At 30.8% G+C, this 26,441-nt stretch overlaps 3 protein-coding genes across 5 annotated transcripts; all 3 read left to right on the forward strand.

Moving 5' to 3' along the window:
* Positions 1-75: 75 nt before the first annotated feature.
* On the forward strand, positions 76-1,355 carry LOC115884453 (grpE protein homolog, mitochondrial). Its single transcript, XM_030903044.1, has 4 exons — positions 76-465; positions 523-682; positions 737-1,054; positions 1,109-1,355. Exons 1-4 carry the CDS (start codon positions 392-394, stop codon positions 1,211-1,213), a joined length of 657 nt encoding a protein of 218 aa, XP_030758904.1. The 5' UTR covers positions 76-391; the 3' UTR covers positions 1,214-1,355.
* A 2,331-nt stretch (positions 1,356-3,686) lies between these two features.
* On the forward strand, positions 3,687-6,658 carry LOC115884448 (high mobility group B protein 13-like). 3 transcript variants are annotated; one of them, XM_030903037.1, is made up of 7 exons: positions 3,687-3,935; positions 3,989-4,278; positions 4,340-4,658; positions 4,710-4,839; positions 5,004-5,177; positions 5,236-5,362; positions 5,760-6,658. In XM_030903037.1, the coding sequence occupies exons 1-7, from the start codon at positions 3,826-3,828 to the stop codon at positions 6,011-6,013; spliced, it is 1,404 nt and encodes a 467-aa protein (XP_030758897.1). In that variant the 5' UTR covers positions 3,687-3,825; the 3' UTR covers positions 6,014-6,658. The 3 variants fall into 3 exon arrangements, with proteins under 3 accessions (XP_030758897.1, XP_030758896.1, XP_030758898.1); XM_030903036.1 differs by having other exon boundaries at positions 4,334-4,658; positions 5,760-6,657; XM_030903038.1 differs by having other exon boundaries at positions 3,687-3,928; positions 4,334-4,658; positions 5,760-6,657.
* Positions 6,659-7,558: 900 nt separating this feature from the next.
* On the forward strand, positions 7,559-25,314 carry LOC115884455 (protein unc-13 homolog 4B-like). The gene is made up of 17 exons (XM_030903046.1): positions 7,559-9,271; positions 11,595-11,658; positions 11,811-11,903; positions 11,978-12,309; positions 12,376-12,478; positions 12,957-13,136; positions 13,191-13,517; positions 15,618-15,926; positions 16,429-16,584; positions 17,427-17,501; positions 17,856-18,152; positions 20,584-20,802; positions 20,947-21,108; positions 24,207-24,348; positions 24,409-24,538; positions 24,877-25,073; positions 25,142-25,314. Exons 1-17 carry the CDS (start codon positions 9,189-9,191, stop codon positions 25,228-25,230), a joined length of 2,958 nt encoding a protein of 985 aa, XP_030758906.1. The 5' UTR covers positions 7,559-9,188; the 3' UTR covers positions 25,231-25,314.
* Positions 25,315-26,441: the final 1,127 nt, after the last annotated feature.

Genomic DNA, 26,441 nt, shown 5'->3' on the forward strand with positions numbered 1-26,441 from the left:
TTGTATCGTTGAAATCCTTGCCCTTTGTAAATTATCTACATTCAATCAGAAAAAAAGGATTTAAACCTTGATTAAACTGGCGGGAAGACAAGGTTAGCCAACATAAAATAAATGACATAAAAATTTACATTGTTGCATACTGTGGTTGCATAACTTCTCCGATTAAACAGAAAATTCCAGAAATTGTGAAATTTGTCTTATAGACGTGGAGTTTGTGTAAATTTTTGGTAAATTGTTCTAGTAATATACATAAAATTGCAAAATTATCATTAACAAAATCTGCAATTTAAAATCCGTCAAAATGTTCCTAATCTATCGGTGACATAACCTCAGTTTAGATAAAAGTCACGTCCAAAAACCATTTCAAAATCTCTTTTAAATTCTCAATAAAATGGCCCTAATTTGTATAAGAAATGCTTTAAAGTGCGGGCAAACTATCGGGGAATCTCTGTTATTTAATTCCAGGTAACAGTATAATTTAATATCGGTTTGGACTATGAAACTACATTTTTTTTATTTTAGAAGTATAACGTTATCAAAAATTAAATACAACACCGTCGAAGAAAGTAAAAAAGCCGAACAGGAGACTACAGCAAGTACCTCTGATTCCAAAATCAATGAAGAATTAGACAAACTCAACAAACAAATTGAGACACTTAGTGAAAAAAATTCAGAACTTTTAGTAAGAAGTATTATTGTTTGAGGTATTCACCTTGTAAAATTTCCATTGTTTTAGGATAAATATAAACGAGCACTAGCAGATGGTGAAAATCTTAGACAGAGACTGACAAAACAGATTGCCGAAGCTAAAATTTATGGTATCCACAGTTTCTGTAAAGATTTGCTCGATATAGCTGATGTTTTGGGTAAAGCAACTGAAACAGTTCCAAAAGATGAAATTAAAGATAGCAATCCACATTTAAAGAGCCTATATGAAGGTCTGGTTATGACTGATGCGCAACTAAAAAGTGTATTTAAAAGACATGGTTTAGAACCTGTTAATCCTCTAAATGAAAAGTTTAATCCCAATTTCCATGAAGCCTTATTTCAACAGGTATTATTGTAACAAATTATTTGAGATGTATTTATAATTCAAATTATTTTTTAGGAAGTGGAAGGCAAGGAACCAGGTACCGTTGTAGTAGTTTCAAAAATTGGATACAAATTGCACGATAGGGTGTTACGACCGGCTTTAGTTGGAGTGTCAAAGTAAAGTGAAGTTTTATGTACAAAAATGGCAAATTATTTAATTGTTCCAGTGTGAATTTTTATTGTATCACATAAGGAGTTAGTCATGTAATTTTATTTTGTAAAAAAAGAATACATTGTTGAAACAAAGATTTTTTGTTACTTTATGTTTTTGATTTTGATAAAATCGCCCTTTTCTATAGCAAATAACAAATTTATGTTCAAGAATGGGGGATAAATTGAATAAAGTTCAATTTTTTAATAATTTCAGTTAGTGTTGGGGATGTTTATCGATGTTTTAAAAACATCGATGTTTCGCTAGCCATTGGACAAACATGAATGTCAATCTTTGGGTAGTTTCGAAAAATATATAGAAAAGAGGTAATGGTGTGGATCCGGTGGCTGACCTTGAAACGAGTTTTTGCTGCATATAGTCACAGACACTACGCATGCGCATATCTTTGATGTTGCCCGATTGCAAGTTATTTTGGAATTATTTTCAGTAGAAAACAAATATGTGCTTTTCAGTGTTTTTTTTTGTCAATATATACCGAATAATCGAAAAAACGGCGTCCAGTGTCCTGGGAAATGACGATTGAGAACATTTCCCATAAAATGACAGCGATCTTCATTTCATAGTCATCGCTGACGCTATTTTTTTCAATCATAGTACGCGGTATATTATTTATATTATTATTTTAATATTTCGCACAACACGTGAAACGGGAACGCTTATTATGTATTTTCATAGTCAATAAAATTAAATAGAAATAAAACTCTAGATTCCTATAATTAATCTAATTGCTCTAGATTATTATGCTACGTTTAAAAAGGGCTTTATTAAAAATTCGGGAAATTAAAAGGGATGTGTCCAAGTTTTTTCTTTTTTTTTAATTTTTAAATGCTGTAGCTCCATGTAATGTTCATAATAGTTTTTTTTTAACAATCCATCAAAACTACGGAGGCCTTAATTTAAAAAGCCTTTTAGCCTCCGTAATTAAAATGGTAGAATCAGCTTCAGCAACATTAACAGTTACCTTGTTTAATCTGCTTATACATATATTGCATTAATTTCTCTGCTACCTTAAGATTCTCTATTCTTACACCTAATTTATGTGATTTTCTTAGCATATGTGATATATGATTTATAAACCATTTTTTTCCTAATGGAAGGATGGAATAGGATATGCAAAATTAAGATATTTTAACATTTATTTTCCAGACAAAGCATAATATAGTATTAAGATTAAGACATAACAAATATAAGAAAGATCTTAATATAAATCACAAACTAAGTCTTAATTTGGTCTTGTATAAACACAGGTATAAAACCACAGATAACACATAAAAAAGATTATGTGTTATCTGTGATAAAACTAATAAGATCACAAAACTCAACCTTCACCATATTGTCAAGATTTGGCATTATAGGAAACAAGAAATTACAGTAAATTAAGAAAAGAATATCAAAGTATACGCTATTAAATACTGTAAAGTATTCTACAACACAAACCATCTCCCTTCTAAAGAGAAAAAGATAAAACATAAAGCTTATTTTAGTCTTATCACCACAACTCTTCGATAAAATATATGTCTAAAATTGCTATTAATCCACTAACTTGATATTTTTAAGAAATTATGATACCAACATTATAATTATGGAGGGCTTCAAACCTTTTAGACTCCATAATTATAATCAAAGTATATTATATTAGTAACATTATAGGTAAAATGTTACCTCTATATCCCATTGACGTGTATTGTTCTATAAGACTCGTCATGGTAGTATTTCAATACATCAATATATATAATCAAAATTCAGTTAGTTATTCTATGATCAAAACTATTGTTGCCTGTAAATAACTAGAAATGAAATAACTTGAAAGAAATAAAATAATTCTAATAAGTTTAAAACCATTAAGATAAAATCAGTAAATGATAATTTTTAATTCTAATGTAAATATATGTATAAATAAATGTTTTATTATTATTACAATTTTATATATTCAATTTTATATATCATTCCTTAATTTTGGATATCAAGATAAATCTGAAATTATAAAATTAATTATAGAATTTGTATTATTATTGTTTAACACTCAAAAAAAATTTTTCAACTGCAAATAATTCGAAAATAAACTGCAATTTGGCAACCTCGACGATGTGCGCTTGCGTAGTATTGATGATCAAATGCAGCAAATATGGGCTTCAAGGTCAGCCACCGGATCCACACCTTTACCAGAAAAGATTATTCTTTAGTTTCGATGTTATTAAATTTTCATTTTAAAATAATTCTTTGGCATACCAATTCTTTATTATTTTCTCGTTTGACAAAACTCGTTTTCAGATCGCAGAGCGGTAAAATAGTTCAAATATCCAGAATATTTTTCAACACCACCCTTACCACCCTGTTGTTTTAGGTGACATAAAATGGAAACATCTTATCTATGGTCTAAGCATGTCAAAAAAATTAAAAATTTGTACAGATGGCGCTGGAGTATTTTTATGACCTTGGAATACCGAGGCAAACAGAAATCATGAATTAAAATATTTTAATATTTTTTCATTTATTTAAACAACCATGTAGTTTGTGTTTTGTGCTTATCTGCTCATTCGTTATTAGCGATAAATTTTATTATGGATCCTACCATCGAAAAGATCTCCGATTTATCAGGAACCGACGTTGAGCCCGATCAAGAAGCTAACGATCTATTGAGAAACGGAATTTTAGTAGAAACTAGTAAAGGGTAGGAATTAAGTAAATGAAAAGTGAATTTACAGATTATTTAATTATTTTTAGGCTAGTTTGTATGTCCCTAAATGACGCATTATCGTCTAATCTCAATCTTTCTGTTGATGACTTGAGAAACGTAGCTGCTCAACTAATCATACAACAAAATGTTGTCTGCAGCAAAGATAGAACTGTCCCTAACGCAATGGGACGAATTTGTGATAGTGACGGAGGCTTTTCTAGTGAATGTAGTGATAGCACATACACAACTAGTGGTTCAAATACTGTTTATCCTTCATTTACAAAGTTTTCAAACCTACCCAATGAAGTCCAGCTAACAGGCATTACAAGACCCATAGGTACAATTATAGTTGGATATTGTAATATTAGAACAATGAATTAACTTGATTGTAGGCACAGATAAATCTAGTGAAGAATCTGACTCCACCAAAAGTAGCATAATAAATGACGGCTGTGTGTTACCTCACCAGGTACCTGTAAAGAAAAAAGGCAGAGGTGGTTGGCCAAAAGGGAGAAAACGTAAACCGGAACTTCTGAATCTACCTCCTAAAGCGCCAGCTACTAGTTATAATTTGTATTTGAACGAACAAAGAGGTTTCTTCAAAGATAGCAAATTACCATTTTATGAAATTACAAAAATTATAGGTAATAGATGGTCTAGTCTGACTTTAGAACAGAAGAAACCTTACTTAGAAAAAGCAGAAGAGGATAAGAAAAGGTTTATTTGATTAAAGTAGTTAGAAAGTTGTATTAAAAATATTTTTTGTAGGTATCGTGATGAATTAAAGCAATATAGACAGTCAGGAGCTTACAGATCTTACTTGAATAAGAAACGGAAAAAAAGACTGCAGAATAATGTGCTGTCAGAGAGTGATATGGATGCTACAGATGACTTTGATGTAAGTTATATCTTTGATGATAATAAAATATCTAGAAAGCATGTAAATAAACAAACAGATATGTACATAATAAGAAAAAATCTTGAACGTTGTATATTTCAAACAAAAACATTGAAATTTTGATTTACAATAATTAGATTTTAAAATTTTCAAATGCATTTTAGGAGGAAGATAATGAAGAATTATATTGCCGTACCTGCGACCAGTGGTTCCATAACATGCATAACAAAAGAGAACATCTTCAAGCTAAGAAACATTTGACATCTTTAGCCGGAGATATCCATAGGGAATTATCCGATATAGAATCGTCTACAACAGTGCAAACTGAATATAGTACAGTAAGTTAATAAAATAACATGTATTCTGGTTTTTCATTTATTCTTTTTTAATTTTTAGGTGAGTACATCACTGGACGAGTCCAGCATGGATGGATCCAGTTTCAAGAGCAAAACTATACAGGAGACTGAAAATACCAGTTGCACACTATACGAGGCAATGTGCAATTTAGAAAAGTTAGTACAAAGTAAGTAAATTTACAGTTTTTATGCCCCTATAACAGGTCCTTTATATACCGTTTGATCGAAAAAAAAACGGCGTCCAGTTGGCTGGGAAATGACGATCGATGACATTTCCCATATAAAATGACAGCGATGTTCATTTCATAGCCATCGTTGACGCCGTTTTTTTTCGATCACGCGGTATTTATGTAGTAATAATTGTCTATCAGCTTAATTCACAGATAAATAAGGGAAACATAAAACTTGGGCCCACATTATCAAAATATTTGAGGAATGCAGGCTACAAAGTTATCATGGCTATGTCATGTTTTATTAATTTCTCTTTAAATTGTATTTTTTGTCTCTTTTTTTTGTTATTGTCCGACCAGCAAAAATTTAATTTTATTAATTTTTTTTCTTTAGAGAGAGAATACGAAGTAAGCGCTTTACAAAACAGACAACAGGAAGCAATTGATCAGCAAAGAGCATTGTGTCAGCAACTGCTCCAACTCAACGAAAGATACTCCAAACTGAAGAAAGATCTGTCGCGGCTGAAAGAAAAGGAAAAAGAGATCGAAATAAGCGTGTTTCATCTGTGGCAAGTGCCTAGCTGGTTCGTCATCACTGATCCAGCAGCGTCAGATCCGGTTGCTGACTTGTTAGAAGGGGCCAGTTGAACCAAATGGTTTTATTTACATTTTTTATTAATAATATTAGTTATTTTTTAATAGTTTTTTTTGTTATTGTGTGTTAAACTTCAGAGTAAAGAAGAATGCTTAGGATTTTTATAAGAAATAAAGGTACAGTATCGGACAAAATTAGAGTGACATTTAGTTTTATTGTTATATACAGGTTGCGACAACTGGGATTTTAGTATTGAGTTATTTAACAAAAAGTTGATGCGAAATTTCTTCAGAATACCCAATAATTTTAACGTATGTCATGTGATACCTATCATGGTAAATTCTCATTGCAAATGCGGAGAATGTGATTAGTTGAAAACATATTGGAAAAAGACAAAGAGTTGTTCACATATTGATTTTAAGTTTATACACGGACTTTTATAAATATACGGGGGGCTTTCAAAATATATCAATTTTATTGGAATTTTTTGAAAGATTTCTCAGGTATGCTTGTGAAAGGTGGTACATGGACGCGAAATAAAATTCTGAATATCTTTTTTCTTTGACTTTTTTCGATATTTTGTCACCTAACCCCACTTTTTCCATATGTAAAGAGCACATATCCCATAAATATTATACAGGGTGGTCCGAACTGTATTCCGGAAACTTCGGCAACATATTCTGCAGATAAAAATAAGTAAAAAAGTTCTTATAAATGTATGTCCTAAAATGCTTAGTTTCGGAGATACTGGGTGTAGAAGTTTCATTTTTATTTCGATTTTTTCCAAATAATTTCTGAAGTAACGTCAATATTTGGATGAAAATTGATGTCTGGGAGTTTCTTGACATGAGAAATTTGATTTTGATGTCAATATGACTCCTACTAGTAGAGGGCGCCACCTACATATTTCTTAACTGGTTTGAAGAGTAATAACTTTTCGTCTATACCTGTATAAAACTACTGAGTAAAAAAATATACATTTACGACGTTTTTTACGAGAAAAAGGTCTCTTGGTAAAAACCGCTACGAGTGGAATAGAAATTATCAATACCTGTCATCATTGACATGTTGACTAAATAGTTATTAGACTCAAATCATAAATTTGAAATGTTTTGGCACATATGTTCAACAGAAATTGTTTTATCATCATTATTTGATATTTCCCAAATTTATTAGGTATTTCAGTGAAATAACTATCTACTCAACGTGTTTATTTTTTGTCAATAATGACATGTATTTACTATTTCCATTTTAAATATCTTAAAAACGGTTGCTCATACCGATTTGTAGAAAGAGATATTTTTTACGTAAAAAGTCACAGAGATGTATATTTTTTCGCTCGGTAGTTTTATACAGGTACGGATAAAAAGTTATTACGCTTCAAAACAGTTAAAACACATGTAGGTGGCGCCCTCTACTAGTAGGAGTCATATTGACATCAAATTCAAATTTCTCATGTCAAAAAACTTTCAGATACCAATTTTCATCCAAATATTGACGTTACTTCAGAAATTATTTAGAAAAAATCGAAATAAAAATGAAACTTCAACACCCTGTATCTCTGAAACTAAGCATTTTAGGACATACATTTATACAAACTTTTTTACTTATTTTTATCTGCAGAATATACTGCCAAAGTTTCCGGAATACAGTTCGGACCACCCTGTATATACTGAAAACATTGCATGTCATATGTCAAAATGATTTTTCTTTTCTTATTAGGTATGCTAAAGCAATTCAGCATAAACTATATAACAAAACTCTATAGTAATAGAGATTCCATTTGTTGCGCACTTTAAAAGCCCTGTATATAAAAACGGCATGATAAAATAATGAAATATACAGTATGATTAAATAAATTCAACTTATGTGATCTTGAAAGTATTTTTAGTTATTAGGGATTTACAAATTTCTTAATTTATCATATACAGTGTGGGTCAAAGAATTCTCGTTCGTAAAAAAATATTAAATTATTGAAAGAAAAGTCTTGACAAATTATCCTTTCTCAGTTATTGCGAATATTTTCAAACACACTGTATATATTATTATGATGTTTAACAAATTCATGCCATCATATAAATTATTAAATCATTGGTGAACCAGTAACACTAAGCTATCAAATCAGTTAAAATTACTTGTTTATGAAAGACAAAAAAATAAAAAAAAAAGATAAAGGATTAAATATTAGGATTAAAAGTAGGTCTGATTTTAATTTTGTAGCACATTTTATCAAATATTTATAAATGCTGATAAGAGATAGTACCTTTTAAGCGATTTAAAAATAAACGTTTTTTGTGATGCGAATAATTTATTAATCTTATTTTATTAATAATATAACCGCCCCAAACAGTATAACACATTTTACCAAGTTGTTTTTTTGTCCAATATTGTATCTAAATTAATAAAATCCAAACATTTTTGATAAACTGAGATTATTATATTCTTCTTTACGCTGAATTTTAAACAGATCCATTTGTATTTATAATTTTAAAGGGTATTGTTCTAGGAGAGTTAATTTTTTATACATATATAATATATACATACACATTAGGGCGCACCAAAATAAAAGTATTTTTTTAATTTTTAGTTACCGTGAAAATATCCTTCAGGATGATGAAAAAATTATTCTGGTATAGTTTCAGCTTTTAATATTATAATTAAGAGGTGTCAGTAGAGGGAGAAGGGGGAATCTGAAAGGCGCATATTTATGACCCCACAAAACTGCAATTCTTTCCCCATTTAACCGACTCTCTATCTCCAGTAGTTTCCGAGATACCCATAGAGAACATCGTAGGAAACTCACCCTGTATATTATTATTAAGAGCTCAAACTTTACCAGAATTTTTTTGAAATCATCCTGAACAATATTTTCACGGTAACTAAAAAGAATTTTTTAGTTACGATTTTTTTTGTGCACCCTAATACATAATATACATACAGATTAATCTTTCGTGTTTTTATTTATTGTAAATAAAGTTAAAATTTAATATTGGAAAGTTCTCAGACTTTTGAATTTATCCCTATTTTTTAAAAAAGCAGTTTGTTTGATATTTAACACGCCTATTTACTTTTGCGCATGATAAACAATTAAAAAACATTTCTACAAGCTGATTAGCAATCTTATCTAATAGTCATTCATGTGCCGTGCAAGTACTAAGTTTAAGAGCAACAGCATTATGTATAGTCATTATTTTTAATAAACTTTGTGTTTTAAGGAAATTTTTATTTATGGCTGATGACAAATCGAAGGACCGTTCTAAAAAAAGTGTTTTTCGAAATTTGAAATTCAAAAATTTTACTATCAAGAGAAGGTAAGTAGTTTTTTCTACTTCTTTAATTTAAGTTTTATAAACTTTGAATGGAAAAAAGTAACGTATGATTGAAAAAAAAACTCTAGTTGGCTTGGAAATGAACATTCTCCATATAATTTTACATATAAAATGACAGCGATCTTCATTTCGTAGCCAACGCTGACGCCGTTTTTTCTTCGATAATATTGTACATTACGCCACTGAAACAGAAAATCAAAAAATAAATATACAGGGTGGTTCGAATGGTAAACCAGCTACAGTGCTTCGTTTTGGAGATACAGGGTGTAGAAGTTTCATTTTTATATAAAATTTATCCAAAGTTCTGAACAAACGTCGATATTGAGAAAATATCAATTGGGTGGAAATTGATGTCTGGGTTGTTTATAATATAAATCTTTAGGTTTATAATAATATAGTTATATAGTTTTATAATACACTCACCGACACGAAAAACGGGCACCAAAATTTTATGTATTTTAAAGTTTATATGTATATTTTGTTCTAATGGGCCGATTTTGATAATTTTTTAAGCAATTTGTAGCTAACTTATTTGAATTTTTAGTGTCTCTTTTTAAATTAAAAATCTTTGAATAAGAAGACTAAGGAAGGAGCATATCAAAAATCTTAGGTACATCGCGATGGGCCTCAAATATGGCCGACTTAAATTCCGGTTTATCAGTGTCGTTCTAATTTTATTTAAAAAATGTACAACTATGATGTTGGGTAGACTCAATAATTTGTTGTTTTGTTTTACGTTGTGAATAAATGTTGGTAGTTATTAAAATTGTTATAAAAATATATAATTCTAATAAAAATAGATAAGTAATAATAAATATTTATTAACACAAACATCCGATACGCTACTGAAGCAGGTAAGTCAAATTAACGTATCAAAATTCTTTGACAAGTAATAAATAAAAGCTAAAATGCAAGAAAAATATATAATTTAGTTAATTTAAGTGAATTTCATAAATGATCGGTTTACTACACGTATGTATATTATATAGTCACTTACTAGCGAAAAGTTTGTTCCATTATTTCACTCAATTTTTACCGAGATCTACCGCACGCTACACAACCAACTATTTTAGAGTCTTTTTCAATAAATCGCGATAGTGTCACTGTTAATTTAAGTTCTGCCACAATTTCCATCTAGATGTACTACCTTTATACAACTATCAGTAGTAGAATAAATAATAAATAACATAAAATAAGCTCCGTAAAGACTGACAAATCCACAAAATTTCAAATCAAATTCAAATGTGTCAAATGAATCGTCAAACAGAACATGAACAGAACTGTCAAGGATCCCCACCCTAGAGTGCTTTTTCCGCCCACCATGCAATGAATGCATGGATAGCATTATGCTCCTTCCTTAGTCTTCTTATTCAAAGTTAAAAATGAAAGTTTACATCTGTCAATTATACAAGGGTAAACAAAATCTTGATATTTTCATTTTAGTGAAAGTTTGAAACACCCTGTGGAATACGTTAACCAAGCAAGGAATTTAAAAATTAATTATTTAGTTAAATTTAAAAATTTAATTAAAAGTTTTATCATTTAGATACGTCTTTTCTCGATAGTTTGATCGATGATTCGTCTCAATAGCTTTATTTTTATTGGATTTATTCGCTTTTGAATAAGACAGGAACAATTTTAACGTAATTTCAGCATTGCTTATTGCAGTGTTTATTGTTTTATTTTTAAATCATTGTCATTGAAAAGTCATATTGTTATTGTTTATTGACGTTTACTCTAGTTAAAATGGTTTTAAGTACTGATCGAAGTACCGGCTATTGTTACTTTAATTGATCATGGCAGAGAACAACTTTTGGACTTAAAACCATATCTACTGGAGTAACTGCAACAGACAATAATATGATTTTTCTATTGTTTGACTAGGACCAAAATGTTAGTGTTTTTTTCAAAAGCAAAAGATAATGACATGAATCAAAAAACAAACTATCGACAAAATATACATCTAGATGTTAAAATTATTTTTAAGTTCCTTGCTTTGTTAACGTACTCCACAGGGTGTTTCAAACTTTCACCAAAATATCAATACATATTTTGTTTTCCCTTGTATAATTGACAGATGGCAATTTTCATTTTTAATTTAGAAAAATACACTAGAAAATAAAATAATTTAGCTACAAATTGCTTAAAAAATCATCAAAATCGGTCCACTAGAACACAATGTATAAAACTTTAAAATATATGAAAATTTTAAGGTGCCCTTTTTTCATGCCGGTGCCGGTGAGTGTAGTATATTATTATACCCTTGATTATGGATTATACTTAATTGTGATTTTAATAATTCTAGGTCACAAAAATCTAGAGATAAAACAAAATCTATCCCAGAGATATATTCAAAGAAAGATGAAAAGGTAAAACTCAATATTAAAAAATTACAATTTATAAGATAACCGATAATAAGTACCACGTACTATTGACATTACATTAAATTAAATAATTTTATCTACCAATATTAAAAGGAGAAGAAATGAATATATTAATTAAATTCCTATAAACTTTACAGGAAGAAAACAATTCTAGACAAACAGTTGGATATTTTGAACCAACTCAAGCAAAGAATAATTTAGAGGAAGAATATGACTTTCAAGGCACAGCTGTAATATTATTACTATATAGCTACGGCTATGATTCTATTAATGCTATTATTTTAAACATTTACACATATTTTAGATTGAAGAACTATACCAGGAGCTGTTATATGTTATTATAAATCAAATTGGATCCAAGATTAATAAAAGGAATTTGTTTTTATATATCAAGGAAGTTTTTAAAATTACTGATGATAATCATAAAGAACTTTTGAGTGCAGAGGAAGAAATGGAGAAACCTCAATTGATTATGAACGTTGAAATACTTGAAATCAATAAAGTAGACGAATTTTTCGAAAAAAAAGATATTTTAAATGATTTATCTTTGACTCTTGATATAAAATTTGAGTCTTCAGGACAAGGTCAAAAAGAATATTTTTTTTCGCTAACAAACACAAGGGAAAAGTACTCTGTGTGAGTAAGGATAATAGTAATTTCTAAAAATTAAAAAAAAAATTATTATGTATTTTTGTTTTGAAGGCCTGTTCATATAGAACCATTTAATACATTGGAATTAGTGATCAGAGATAACGATAAAAAGGAAGATTCAAATTTAATAGGAAAATCTACGCTATTACTGAATGTAAGTCTATAAATATACAGGGTTATCTATCCAGTAGCGGTCGGTTTAAATCGGTCCCGAGAGACCGGTTTCAATCGATACAGAAAAATAGATTCATGATAATATGAAGATTAAAAAACCTGTATAAAACGATTTCGGTATCGGTTTTTGTGCAAAGCTGATTGTGTTCTACTCTAGGTCCCGTATGATTGAAAAAAAAACTGCGTCGGCGATGGCTATGAAATGGTCGAAGATCGCTGTCATTTTATATGTAAAATAATATGGGGAATGTAATCGATGTTCCTTTCCAAGCCAACTGGACGTCGTTTTTTTTTTCGATCATTCTATATAATACGGCCAGGAACATGCAATGTAATTTATTTTAATGTATGTGAGGATGAATTGCTAGTTAAGTTAATGCGCAAGAGTCTTGCATACCTACTTGGTCTTGGTCTTGTTTTTTTATTTCTAATTTGTGTCTTTTTTTATTTTTTTTTAGGAAATACTTACATCTACATCAGTTACCCATTACAAAATAAGCAGGAACAAAGAAAATGTACTGGAAAATTTTATTGAAATCGAAATATCATTCGGTTATAGAAAAGCAACAGAATTAGCACTCAATCGTCACAAACTGCTCAGAAAATTATTATTAGAGCATGAACTGAAGCACTCAGAGGTCTCACAAAAAATATTTACTGTGACTCTATATTTTTTTTGTTTATTATTTTAGATTGCTCCTTACTGGTGGTGTAGAACAATCAGTTATGAAGCTGAAGAACTTTTGATACAGCATTCAGTTCAAAATATGTTAAATCACTTTGATTTGCATTTAGTGTCATTAATTGTTTATACAGAGATTCATATAAAAAGTCCGTTGAATTTTTCAGTTTTTGCAGACATAATCGAAAAAATTATGAAAACTTTACAAAACAGTGAAGTAGATGAGAGGCAACTGAAAAAAATTTGGCAAGCACTTAGAATTTTAGTCCCGACTTGTTTTGAGTTTATTGGAAATATCAGAGACAATACATTGTCTCAAAATACAATTATTTTACAGGTATTTTTTTAGAAATTTAAAAAAAATATACAGGGTGTTTCAAAACAAATGCGAAAAACTTCAGGGGGTGATTCATTGTTCAAAATAAAGGGTAGTTTGCTTTATAAACGTTGGGTCAAAAGTCAACCATTAGAGAGATATCGCGGTACAAAGATGGCGGTAAAATAATGTTTTTATTTTTTATCTTGAAAACGAAAAGAGATAGACTAATGAAATGTTATGGAAGCATTACTGTTATGAAAACACACTTTCTGGTAATTTTTTCACTTTTTTAAAATGAGTGGAAGGAGTTGAAATAAACTACCCCTATCATTCTTGTTAACAAAATTTAAAGAAAAATCCTATGAAACACATACAAAAACAAAAAAAATAAAAACAAAATACGAGTAGTGGAAAAAGGGGCCAAAAAAACCTACATACAAAAACTCTTGTGATTTTTTGATAAAACTCACCTATTTGAAATTAAAAAATTAAATGTAAAACATGTCAGGACAAACAACATTTTTAGATAAAGAATCTAGTAGGCTGCTGTAATTTTTTTAGGAAAAAATATAGTCGGCCGCTGTCACTTTTTAGGATGTTTCTAATATTATTTTATTTGACATTACTTTACTGCAATACGTTATTATCTAGATTATTATCATTATCGTTATTATCACTAGATTCTTAATCTAAAAATGTTTTTGTCCTGACATGTAATGCTTTACATTTTATTTTTTAATTTCAAATCGGTGAGTTTTATCAAAAAAATACAAGAGATAAAGAAGTTTCTAAATAAACTAAACTATCCAAATTAATTTCTTTGCGTGTGTTTCATAAGATTTTTCTTTAAATTTCGTTAACTAGAATGATAGGGGTAGTTTATTTCAACCCCTTCCACTCATTTTAAAAAGGTGAAAACATTACCAGAAAGTGTGTTTTCATAACAGTAATGCTTCCATAAAATTTCATTAGTCTATCTCTTTTCGTTTTCAAGATAAAAAATAAAAACATTATTTTTCCGCCATATTTATACCGCGACATCTCCCTAATGGTTGACTTTTGACCAAACGTTTATGACGCAAACTGCCTTTTATTTTGAACAAGGAATCACCCACTGAAGTTTTTCGCATTTGTTTTGAAACACCCTGTATATATGCTCACAAAATTTCATCTCAATACAAACTGTCGTCCTCCTTGGAGCCTCCGCGTCGTTTGAGAGGCACCACCCTGCATGATTGTTTTTTATTTGCTTATAATATTTACTTATGGTTTTGATAAATTTATGTAATGTTCATTAAAATAAAAAAAGCAGGAGTCATAACAATAACATAAATAAACATAACATAAGTATAAATTAAAAAAAATAATCATATTTTGTAACCATAATAAATAATTGTCTACCACGTTCAAAGAAAATAATGAATCTCTCTCTACCAACGACTTTAAATAATCAAAATATAAAAATAAAATCTCGTAAAGCTGAAATATTCGGGCTTCCTTCCAAAATATATTATCCTGTTTGAAATCCTCCCCCCGGCCACAACTGCCCTTTTTAGATAAATTGCCAAATACGTACACACACGCCCGCATATAGTGATGAAGTGATTATACATCGAAATATATTTAAATCGGCTTATGTAGATTGAAAATTTATCGTGATGAATCAGCAGCTCATTGCAGGGGATACGTGGGGAATGGCAAAATTCGTTCGGACATTGAGAAGCCAGTGGCGGGACTAATGCGATTAAAAAATGTATTAAAATGGGATTATTAAAGACTGACAAATCCACAAAATTTCAAATCAAATTCAAATGTGTCAAATGAATCGTCAAACAGAACTGTCAAGGATCCCCACCCTAGAGAGCTTTTATGGTGCTTTTTCCGCCCACCATGCATGAATACATGGATAGCATTATGCTCCTTCCTTAGTCTTCTTATTCAAAGATACTAACATACAAAATATCGTTTTTTTATCTGAAAAAATAAAAAGTTATAGGAGTGAGTCACTTTTGAGACGCACCCGGTATATTATAAAGATATATATTTTAATCACTTTGTATATCTATAAATAAGCTAAGTCAGTAAGAGAATTGGTACGAGGCTTTTTTGGACTACTAGCTGTTTCATCCTGTATATGTTCTTTATAGGTACGTTCGATTCGATTATGCAAAACAACTGTACATTTTCTACCAAGACAGAATATCTGCATTATTTGAGTCTAAAGTTAGAGAGCTGAGTAACAACTTCAAAAAGTTGGATTATGTAGGCTGCAATATTCATCAACTTCCTAATAGGATAGAATCTATTATAGATGACCCTCTACCCGGTGGTAGCCTGTTGCTTAGACTGTACTTCAATATACAAAAATTCTTTAATTTTGGAAAAGAATTGTTCAAGGAGAAATTTAAACCTGTCAATTTTCACGAAGTAAGTATATACAGGGTGGTCCGAATTGTATTCGGGAAACTTTGGCAGCATATTCTACAGATAAAAATACGTAAAAAAGTTCTTATTAAGTTATGTCCTAAAATGCTTTGTTTCGGAGATACAGGATGTAGAGTTTTCATTTTTATTTTGATTTTTTCCAAATAATTTCTGAACTAGCATTGATACCGTATGATCGAATAAAAACGGCGTCAGCGATGGCTATGAAATGAAGATCGCTGTCATTTTATATGTAAAATTATATGGGAAATGTCATCGATCGTCATTTCTGAGCCAACTGGACTCCATTTTTTTTCGATCATACGGTATTTGGATGAAAAGTCACCTACATGTTTTTTTTAACTGTTTTGAAGAGTAATAACTTATTGTCCGTACTTGTATAAAACTACTGAGCGAAAAAATATACATTTTCGCCGTTTTTCTCTGTATTAGAATTCTGTATAAAACCATTATTTTTGAATAACAAACAAAAAAACGTTTTTAGTGGTTCCATCAGGCTGTTATATATTGGTTAGACGCTTCCGCATATACAGCTCTTATGCAAATTGAAAAAGCGATCGAAATAGATAACTTAGAACCTTGTGGCAACTCACCAAAGTATAGCTCGTCAGCAGGTAGTACTGTCAACACATTTTACAAGGTAGTTCCTTCCCTAATCATTATATCATAAGCAAATGTTTATAGCTATAAGGCAGGGCGATTCTTAAAAGTGGAAACTTGTGCGCAGCACATATTTTTAAAATATGCGCATCTGTTGCACTCATATATGCCTCATAATTTACTTTATTCGATAGAAAATAACACTCTGAATACACTGACATATCATATGTCAACTTTTGACATTTTCGCATATGGTTTATTTGAAATTATAACTTGCGGTTCGTTACGAAAATTTGACTCGAAATACCAAGTGTGTAGTATCAAATTATTCGTGAAAAAATGCTTTTTCCAAATATGCTAATGAGCCACCCTCGTTCCATTTGAAAAAATTGAGATATGATTAAAAATACGATTTGAGCATTTTCTAACTGGCCAGGACAAGACACTAAAAGCATTAGATGATCAAATCTATTTTTCCAAGGCTCCTTGATTAAGGGTTAGTGTTTTTAACATAACCATGGCACTCTAGATTGAATTTTAAAATACGATTTTTTATTAAGCAAGAATGTCAAAAGTTGACATTCTCGCTTGATGAATGATGTGTCATTCTATTCAAAATGTCATTTTCTATCGAATAAAGCAAAAAAATACCGAGGGTGCCATTTAAAAATCAAAAGTTGTAGTCATTTCCGGTGAAACAGGAAGTGACCAAAAACAATTGAATACGTCAATCAATCCTAATTTATGTCATATACTAACATACCAAATCTCGTTTATTTATCTGAAAAAATAAAAAAGTTATAGGGGTGAGCCACTTTTGAGACGCACCCGGTTTTTTTCTATATAAATGGTAAGTTACCATGATGCTAATTTTACTTTTAGATTAGGAATGCATGGGAAGAACTGAATTGGCCCGATTATAAGGAAAAATATCATTTTATCATAAAAATAATTGATGTAAGTATCTACAGTACATCTGCTGGATCTGTGCCTATGAAAGGAATGCGGACAAAAAACATTTAAATAAACAGCAATATATTTTATACGTCGATTTGACGAGTGCGTCACCGCAAATCGCTCCGCCCACTCATTTTATTGGCTACTTGCAAATTTGTTGAATTTTTATTGATTGGACGCGTCGTCTATTTTTTTACGAAAAACATCAAGAGAATATCGTTTCCCCTCTCACGGATACCCCGTAGCTACAGAACTGACAGACGTACTGTACATGTTTTTTTTAAACTACACTGCTTTATGCAGTATTTTGTTTATATTTTATAAACAATTTGTTGAAAAATAATCGACTTTTAGGACATAGTGTGTAAGGAAATAATTTATTACATCGATGTAATTCGCAGAAGAACAGATCAACTCGAAACAGATTTTATCACTTGGAGTTTGATCATAAACAATATTGAGTATTTAAAGAAATTCTTAAGTACTTTTGTCGAAGATTTTGGTTTGGATTCCATAATCGAAGCTATGTCTATGACAGAAAATCCATCCAAAATTTTTAAATTTAGAGAAAAGAAGTCTGAAATAGTTGCAAAAACGATCAGTATTATCGAAAGTAAAATATTGCTTTTGATAGAGTCTTTCTCTGAAAAGGTAAAATTATCATTAACACGTACCAAAGTGTATGCACAAATTCAAACTTTAATAACTTTTAAAAAATACAAACCCATGAAACTTATACATTATTTTATAGGTATATTATTAAATAGGTGCCCGGTGGCGTAGAGGTACAGGCTCTCGTCTACCAATCTCAAGGTAGTGGGTTCGAATCCCACACCCGGCATTTCATCAGCCGACTATTTTTATTAAAATAAAAATAGTTTGGGTACCTAGGTCGACTCAACCTTAAATGAGTACTTGGGATTCACAATCCCGAGGTAATAATAGGCGGTTGAAGCGTAGTGCTAGCCACATTACCTTCCTTGTATACCGAACGGCTCTAGTATGGCAAGCTGTACCTTGCTACTCCCAAGGCGTTAACCGCTATATACGGGAGCTATTATTATTATATTATTAAATAATTATTAATATTATTATTAATGAAAATGCCTTAAATGCGGCTGTAAATACAGCGATAGCTATAAATTATAGCAATTATTAAGTAATCCATAAGATAAAATATTTTCACTGGAAACGTAGGGTATTTATGATATTATCATATAAGGATTGTAATCAAAAATAAGTTTGGACAGATTAGAAGACCAGTTAGAAATTCAAAGAGCATATAATGCCGGCTGTGGGATTCGAACCCACAACCTTTGAATTGGTAGACAAGAGCTGTACAGGGTGGGTCAAATTCGACGCTTTTAAATGGAAACGCCCTTTTCTATAGGAGATAGACAAAAACTAATATCGGTGTCTGGAGCTCAATTTTTGTCAAAAATATGATTGTGAAAACCGCATATCGATATCTGTTACCGTTTCGGAGTTACGGGGTGTTTTTAAAAAATATGCAATTTTAACAAATCGCTGTAACTTTTTTGCCATGGAAAATTTTGTATTTTTATGAAAACATTTCCAAAGCACCTTTTTACGTCGAATTTAATGGTTTAAGTATAATTTTTTTTAAATTAATAATTTAAGAATTATCAACAGTTGATATTTTCCTCGATTCCTCTGCGAGATATAGAGTATATAAAAATTCGCCCGCTTTAAATAAGTAGGCTCTGCACGGCACCGGCTGTAATGCAAAAAAAATTCTAGCTGTGAGCATCAATTAAAACGAAAATAATATTTCCTATGAGAGATGCAGAATTTTATAACAATTTAAAATATATTTAACCAACATCAACGCATATAAACTATATCTAATAACAATAAAAATAAATAGCAAACCAAGACATGAGATTTTGCTACAGGTGTTTTGGTTTGGTTTGACATATCGACCGTCTTCTGTTATGGACAGACGGTGCAGTTTTTGAACATTTCTCGCGGAATTCATTAACTCAGTGGGGGTGAAAGATACCCTCTCATAACTGCTAAGTATTTCTAATTCTTGTCTAGATTATACGGAAGAATAAGGAACCTTTATTCTTCCGCAAATATATCCATAGGATTAGATCCATGGGCACTAAGTCAGGCGGCCTCGACGGCCAACGGCTGGGATCTTGGTTAGCTATTCAATTATTCTTGAAATTGGCTGCAAAAATTTGCTGATATCTTCAGCGTTCAGAGGCGGTGCGTCGTCTTGCTGGAAAAATATGTTTTCGAGTTCCATTAAGGGCATATCATCAATAAGGAGTCCAAAGCCTACTAGTTAAAAGTGGCGAACTTTTAAAAACTCTGTATTTCGAAGGGGATTATAACAAAATATCAAGTGTGCTATATTTTTGGAAAGGTAATTTTAAATTCTTTTAAGTTAATTAAAAATATAGAGGGTGTCTCAAACAATAAATCAGTTTTTCTGTTGATAACTCTTAAATTATTAATTTTTAAAAAATTATACTTAAACCATTAAATTCTACGTAAGAAGGTGCTTTGGAAATGTTTTCATAGAAATACAAAATTTTCCATAGCAAAAAAGTTACAGCGATTTGTTAAAAATGCACATTTTTGAAAAACACCCCGTAACTCCGAAACGGTAACAGATATTGATGTGCGGTTTTCACCATCATGTTTTTGATGAAAATTGAGCTCCAGACACCGATATTAGTTTTTGTCTATCTCCTATAGAACAGGGTGTTTCCATTTAAAAGCGTCGAATTTGACCCACCCTGTACCTCTACGCCACCGGGCACCTGAGGAAACAGATAGAAATAGAAGTTAATAATTTAAAATTAATCAAACATGTATCAAACTACAGGCCATTGGTTATTTATGTAATTATAAAGATAAACAAATAATGTAAAGACAATATGAATAGAGATAATAGTCCCATTCTTTCTAGTTGCTCTAATTCTATTTTTGATAACCTCGTGTTATAGATATAATAAAGTTATTTTAACTTGAATTTGTGTACACAATTACAATGGCTATGCCTAACTTTTGGACATTTTTTCGTAATTATAATCTTTAATTTTTTTAGATGAAATCAGTAATGAAACAGTTATTATCTGATAATTCCAGCACACGAGAACTAGACATTTCGAACACAGATATCATTATATTGTACATAGACGATAATCTGTCATTATTAATCTGTCTTCAAAAAGAAGTGTCTTCAAATTATTTTAATGAAATTATTGAAAAAACAGGGGAATCACTCTTGAATGCTATCGAGGAAGTAATCCATGACAATAAAAACGTAAGTGTTTATCAATATAAACTAGGTAGGTATATCTTAAGTCTGATACATATTATTTATACTCTTCTTAAGTTTAAAACAAATAATGATGTTTTTAGATAAATTAAATAATATATAGTGCGTTTGAACAAATTAATTTTTTAGAAAAATAAACCGTCATCGTATTATATTAATCTAGAAAATACTCTGAACGATGTATTGTATTTTTTCAAAAAGTATAAAGATATTTCGAACAGTGATAAAACAAAGCAAACGAAGATACTTTTGAGTAATTTTGGATCAGAAACAGAAGAACTGATACATCGAGTAAGTATCATTAGACTACCATACAGGGTGGTCCGAACTGTATTCCGGAAACTTCGGCAGCATATTCTGCAGATAAAAATAAGTAAAAAAGTTCGTATAAATGTATGTCCTAAAATGCTTAGTTTCGGAGATACAGGGTGTAGAAGTTTCATTTTTATTTCGAAATTTTCCAAATAATTTATGAAGTAACGTCAATATTTGAATGAAAATTGATGTCTGGGAGTTTTTTGACATGAGAAATTTGATTTTGATGTTAATATGACTCCTACCTTTGAATAAGAAGACTAAGGAAGGAGCATATCAAAAATCTTAGGTACACCGCGATGGGCCTCAAATATGGCCGACTTAAATTCCGGTTTATCAGTGTCGTTCTAATTTTATTTAAAAAATGTAAAACTATGATGTAGGGTAGACGTGGGGTAGATTCAATAATTTGTTGTTTTATTTTACGTTGTGAATAAATGTTGGTAGTTATTAAAATTGTTATAAAAATATATAATTCTAATAAAAATAGATAAGTTATAATAAGTGTTTATTACCACAAACATCCGATACGCTACTGAAGCAAGTAAGTCAAATTAACGTATCTAAATTCTTTTGACATCTAATCTTTGACAAGTAATAAATAAAAGCTAAAATGCAAGAAAAATATATAATTTAGTTAATTTAAGTGAATTTCATAAATGATCGGTTTACTACACGTATGTATATTATATAGTCACTTACTAGCGAAAAGTTGTTCCATTATTTCACTCAATTTTTGCCGAGATCTACCGCACGCTACACAACCAACTATTTTAGAGACTTTTTTCGATAAATCGCGATAGTGTCACTGTTAATTTAAGTTCTGCCACAATTTCCATCTAGATTTACTACCTTTATACAACTATCAGTAGTAGAATAAATAATAAATAACATAAAGTAAGCTCCGTAAAGACTGACAAATCCACAAAATTTCAAATCAAATTCAAATGTGTCAAATGAATCGTCAAACAGAACTGTCAAGGATCCCCACCCTAGAGAGCTTTTATGGTGGCTTTTCCGCCCACAATACATGAATACATGGATAGCATTATGCTCCTTCCTTAGTCTTCTTATTCAAAGACTCCTACTTGTAGAGGGCGCCACCTACATATTTTTTAACTGGTTTGAAGAGTAATAACTTTTCGTCCGTACCTGTATAAAACTACCGAGGAAAAAAATATACATTTACGAACTTTTTTACGTAAAAAAAGTCTCTTTGTAAAAATCGCTACGAGTAATGGTTCTCGAGATAATTGGAATCGAAATTATCAGTCATCATTGACATAAATTAAACATCTTGACTAAATAGTTATTACACTGAAATCGTAAATGTTTTGGTGCCAAAAGTTTGATGATGAAACAGAAACTATTTTATCATCATTTTTTCGAAGAAAAATTTATGATTAAATTAAAAAAATAAAAAGTTCCCAAATTTATCATTTTAGTCAAAAAAAAAAACTATCTACTCAACATGTTTATTTTTGTCAATAATGACATGTATTAGCTCTTCCCATTCTAAATATCTTGAGAACGGTTCCTCGTAGCGATTTCTACCAAGAGATATTTTTTACGTAAAAAATCACGGAAATGTATATTTTTTTCACTCAGTAGTTTTATACAGGTACGGACGAAAAGTTATTACTCTTCAAAACAGTTAAAATACATGTAGGTGGCGCCCCCTACAAATAGGAGTCATATTAACACCAAAATCAAATTTCTTATGTCAAAAAAATCTCAGACACCAATTTTCATCCAAATATTGACGTTACTTTAGAAGTTATTTGGAAAAAATCGAAATAAAAATGAAACTTCTACACCCTGTATCTCCGAAACTAAGCATTTAGGACATACATTTATACGAAATTTTTTACTTATTTTTATCTGCAGAATATGCTGCTGAACTTTCCGGAATACAGATCTTTACTGTAATCTGGGCAACGGCCCAGCTACATCGCAACACCGGTTCCCATTTTTCAATTTCGCCCTGTATTTCAGAAACTAAACTAATGAGGCTAGGGTAAATCTGTGCGTAGCATCTTTGGTTTCATAATACAGTAGTACAGTACGCAGAAAGTAGTTTCGACTGACTAGTGAGAAAGAAGTACAGTAATGTATAAACCGAATCTTTGTATCTCTAGGCAAAGGCCCAGCTACGTCGAAACACCGGTTCCCATTAGAACATCGAAGTTAAGCGACGTAAGGCGATACTAGTGGATGGACGGGTGACCGGTTCGAAACTCTGTATCGTGCTGTTGGTGTGTAAAATCAATCAAAAAATCAAAAGTGTAAAATCTATCGACACATTCACGCCGGTTCGAGGCCGGATGCGATCGGATATCTCTTGAGTAAGAGTCGATTTAAACACTTGTCAAGACGATAGGCCATTGACCATGATATGGCCGAGGTCAGCGGTTCGGATTCCGCGTAAATAAAGTAGGCCCCGTCCAGATTAGCCCTGGCAGCAAAAAGAGATGTTAGCTTCAAATCTTTACTTTACTTTACTTTTACTACAATCTACATTCCTTGTAGCCCTGAAGTGACGTCATGCACGCAATTTATGTTGGCTTCAAGGTGCGATCATTAACATATTTCTATTTCTTTTGTTTAATTTGAGACTTTGAATAAATATACTAAGGAAGAAATATAATGCTATCATGTATTCATGCATTAAGAGACAGAATCGGCATTATGAACCCCCATATTTGACAGTTCTGTTTGACATTTAAATAAAACAATTAACTAATTTTGTGGATTTATTGTGCTTTTCCGAGCTTTTATTATTTATGTCAGTTGGAGATAGTAAATCTAGAAAGATATTGTGATAAATCGAATTGCAAAAAAAAATCCTATTTGTGGAGCGTGCCCCCATAGATGTCAGTCAAAAATATAATTTTCACTGGTAAGTTTTAACTATAAGAGCGCTTTCACACACAGCGGCAAGATCGGTGCCGGTATCAACAACTGCACTTAAACAAAAAAAGTCCAATTAAACAAATTCTGCTCCTTCCTTAACATTTTTATTCAAAGTATGTAATATACATTATAATATTGTTTTAAGTAAAAAAAAATTACAGGTTAACTTAAAAATTAACGAATATTACGAGACATTTACCGAGTCATCGCATGGAGAGTTATTTGTTAAATGTAAATTTGATGGTAACAGACTGATTATTAAAGTTCTCAGTGTCAGAATCTTAATGGCTGTCAATTCTAACGGTAGTATATAGATCATAAAACCTTAATAATAAGTGTAAGTACATAACGACATTTTTTTAGATACCATTAGACCATTTGTTACAATTAATCTACTACCTGCTCACAAATTTGCTGGTACTGATCAGAACTTGAAGACGAAAACTCGAGTGCATCAAAATTCGAAACCATCCTTTGATCAGAGTTTTACAATGTAAATAATAAAATTAACATTTCTTATACTACCCACAAACTAGCATACTTGATTGTCATACATATTTATGGTAAACGTTATATTCACCAATGACATACACATACAGGGTAGCCTGTACATATAGCATATAGGTTATACATGTATGACAAACATGCATGACGGACAAGCATGACACACAGTAATGCTGGTCTGTGGACAGCTTTATCTATAACAAGTTAATGTCTAAATATTTATATACGATTTTAATTTGCCAAGGCTTTTGATTTATGCTTTGATCTGTAAACAGGGTATTCTGAATTGCGTGGACCAACAAAAACATTTTTTTTAATTTGTTGCAGAAATTTAACTCCTGAACAGATGAACAGATGCACACGAGATGCTTTGATATTATTCACAGTAAAACACAAAGTGCTTTTATACAAGACTGAATATGTTGGAGAAGGTTTTTTAAGATTTGCTCAGATACCGAGTATGACAGAAAGAATGCGCGATACAGATCCAGTAAAAATATTGTTATTACGACCAGATAAACTAGGTGAATATCTATATTATTGAAAAAAAAAACTTTTGCACCTATAATTTTTCTTTTTATCTTTTTACTAGATGCCGACATTCTAAATACTCTACAATGTCGTACAACTGATACCATAGCAATGGAATTTCTCAAAGAACTGAATCATAGGCATTCCTAGTTCCTAGTGTTTTCGGCTGTTATATTTTTTATTGTGATATAGTAGGTATAAGAATTTTTAATAAAAGTTTTTTCTGTTGCAATCTACATGACGTTTTTCTTAGTAATTTATCTATCCTTAGTCATAATAATGGAACCCTTATACCGGGTGGTTTTGAGAAGTGGCTCACATCTTTAACTTTTTGTTTTTTCAGGTAAAAAATGAGATTTGGTATTTGGTATGTTAGTATATGACATAAATCAGAATTGATTGACGTGTTCTATTATTTTTGGTTACTTACTGTTTTTTAATCGTATCATCAGTACTTTTTTAATTTTGACATTAACGTTTCAATATGGAGTGTAATGGCTGTGGTCATAACAACAATTTCACTCGAAATATCAAGTGTGTGGTATTAAATTATTCGTTAAAAAAACGCTTTTTCCAAATATGCTGTTGAGCCACACTCGATGCATTTAAAAAAAAATGACTTATGATTAAAAATAAGATTGGGGCATCTTTTAACCTGGTAGGCAGAAGCGTGCACAGGAATTTATTTTAGGGTGGGGCGTGGGGCTAAATAAAAAGTAAAGTAGAATATGCTTTTTGGGGAGCCATATTTAACCCAAAAGTCTAATATTTAACTGTATCCGCCACTGCTGGTAGGTAACGTTAGGAAAAACATTATAGAATATCCAATGACTAAAGAATATAAGGACATGTAACGCCCCTATACGGGCTGCAGCAGAATTTGTGACTTTAGAGACCTTTCTTTTGGTGGCAAACAATGAGTCATCATTTGGTCACCAGCTACAATTTTAGCGATTTTTAATAGTTTGTATGTAGTAAACTTTGTATAAACTTTATTACAATGGTGAATAGTTGTTCAGCTTTTAAGTGTAAAAGCAGAAGCGATAAGAAAGAGCCGGAGTTACGTTTCATAGGTAAATAAACAGTCCACTGCAACTTTATAGCATTTTCTTATTGAATTCGATAATTATTCTTCAATTTCAATTAACATCTATGTGTACTTGATATGTGCTATACGTCGATACTAGTTTTGTACCTATTGTTAACATTTTAATACGTTTTTTTCGTCACTAATTAGGATGATACACCATAGGCATAGTCAAAACAATTATCAAAAAATATAAATATTGCTTCAAACAGCTAGGTTAAGAAAAATATGTGCCACGGCACTGTTTGGTGACATCGTCACAATTTGCTCTCGG

The sequence above is a fragment of the Sitophilus oryzae genome, unplaced genomic scaffold (genome assembly GCF_002938485.1).
Source record: "Sitophilus oryzae breed Bouriz unplaced genomic scaffold, Soryzae_2.0 scaffold_249_pilon_pilon, whole genome shotgun sequence".
Classification (NCBI taxonomy): Eukaryota; Metazoa; Arthropoda; class Insecta; order Coleoptera; family Curculionidae; genus Sitophilus; species Sitophilus oryzae.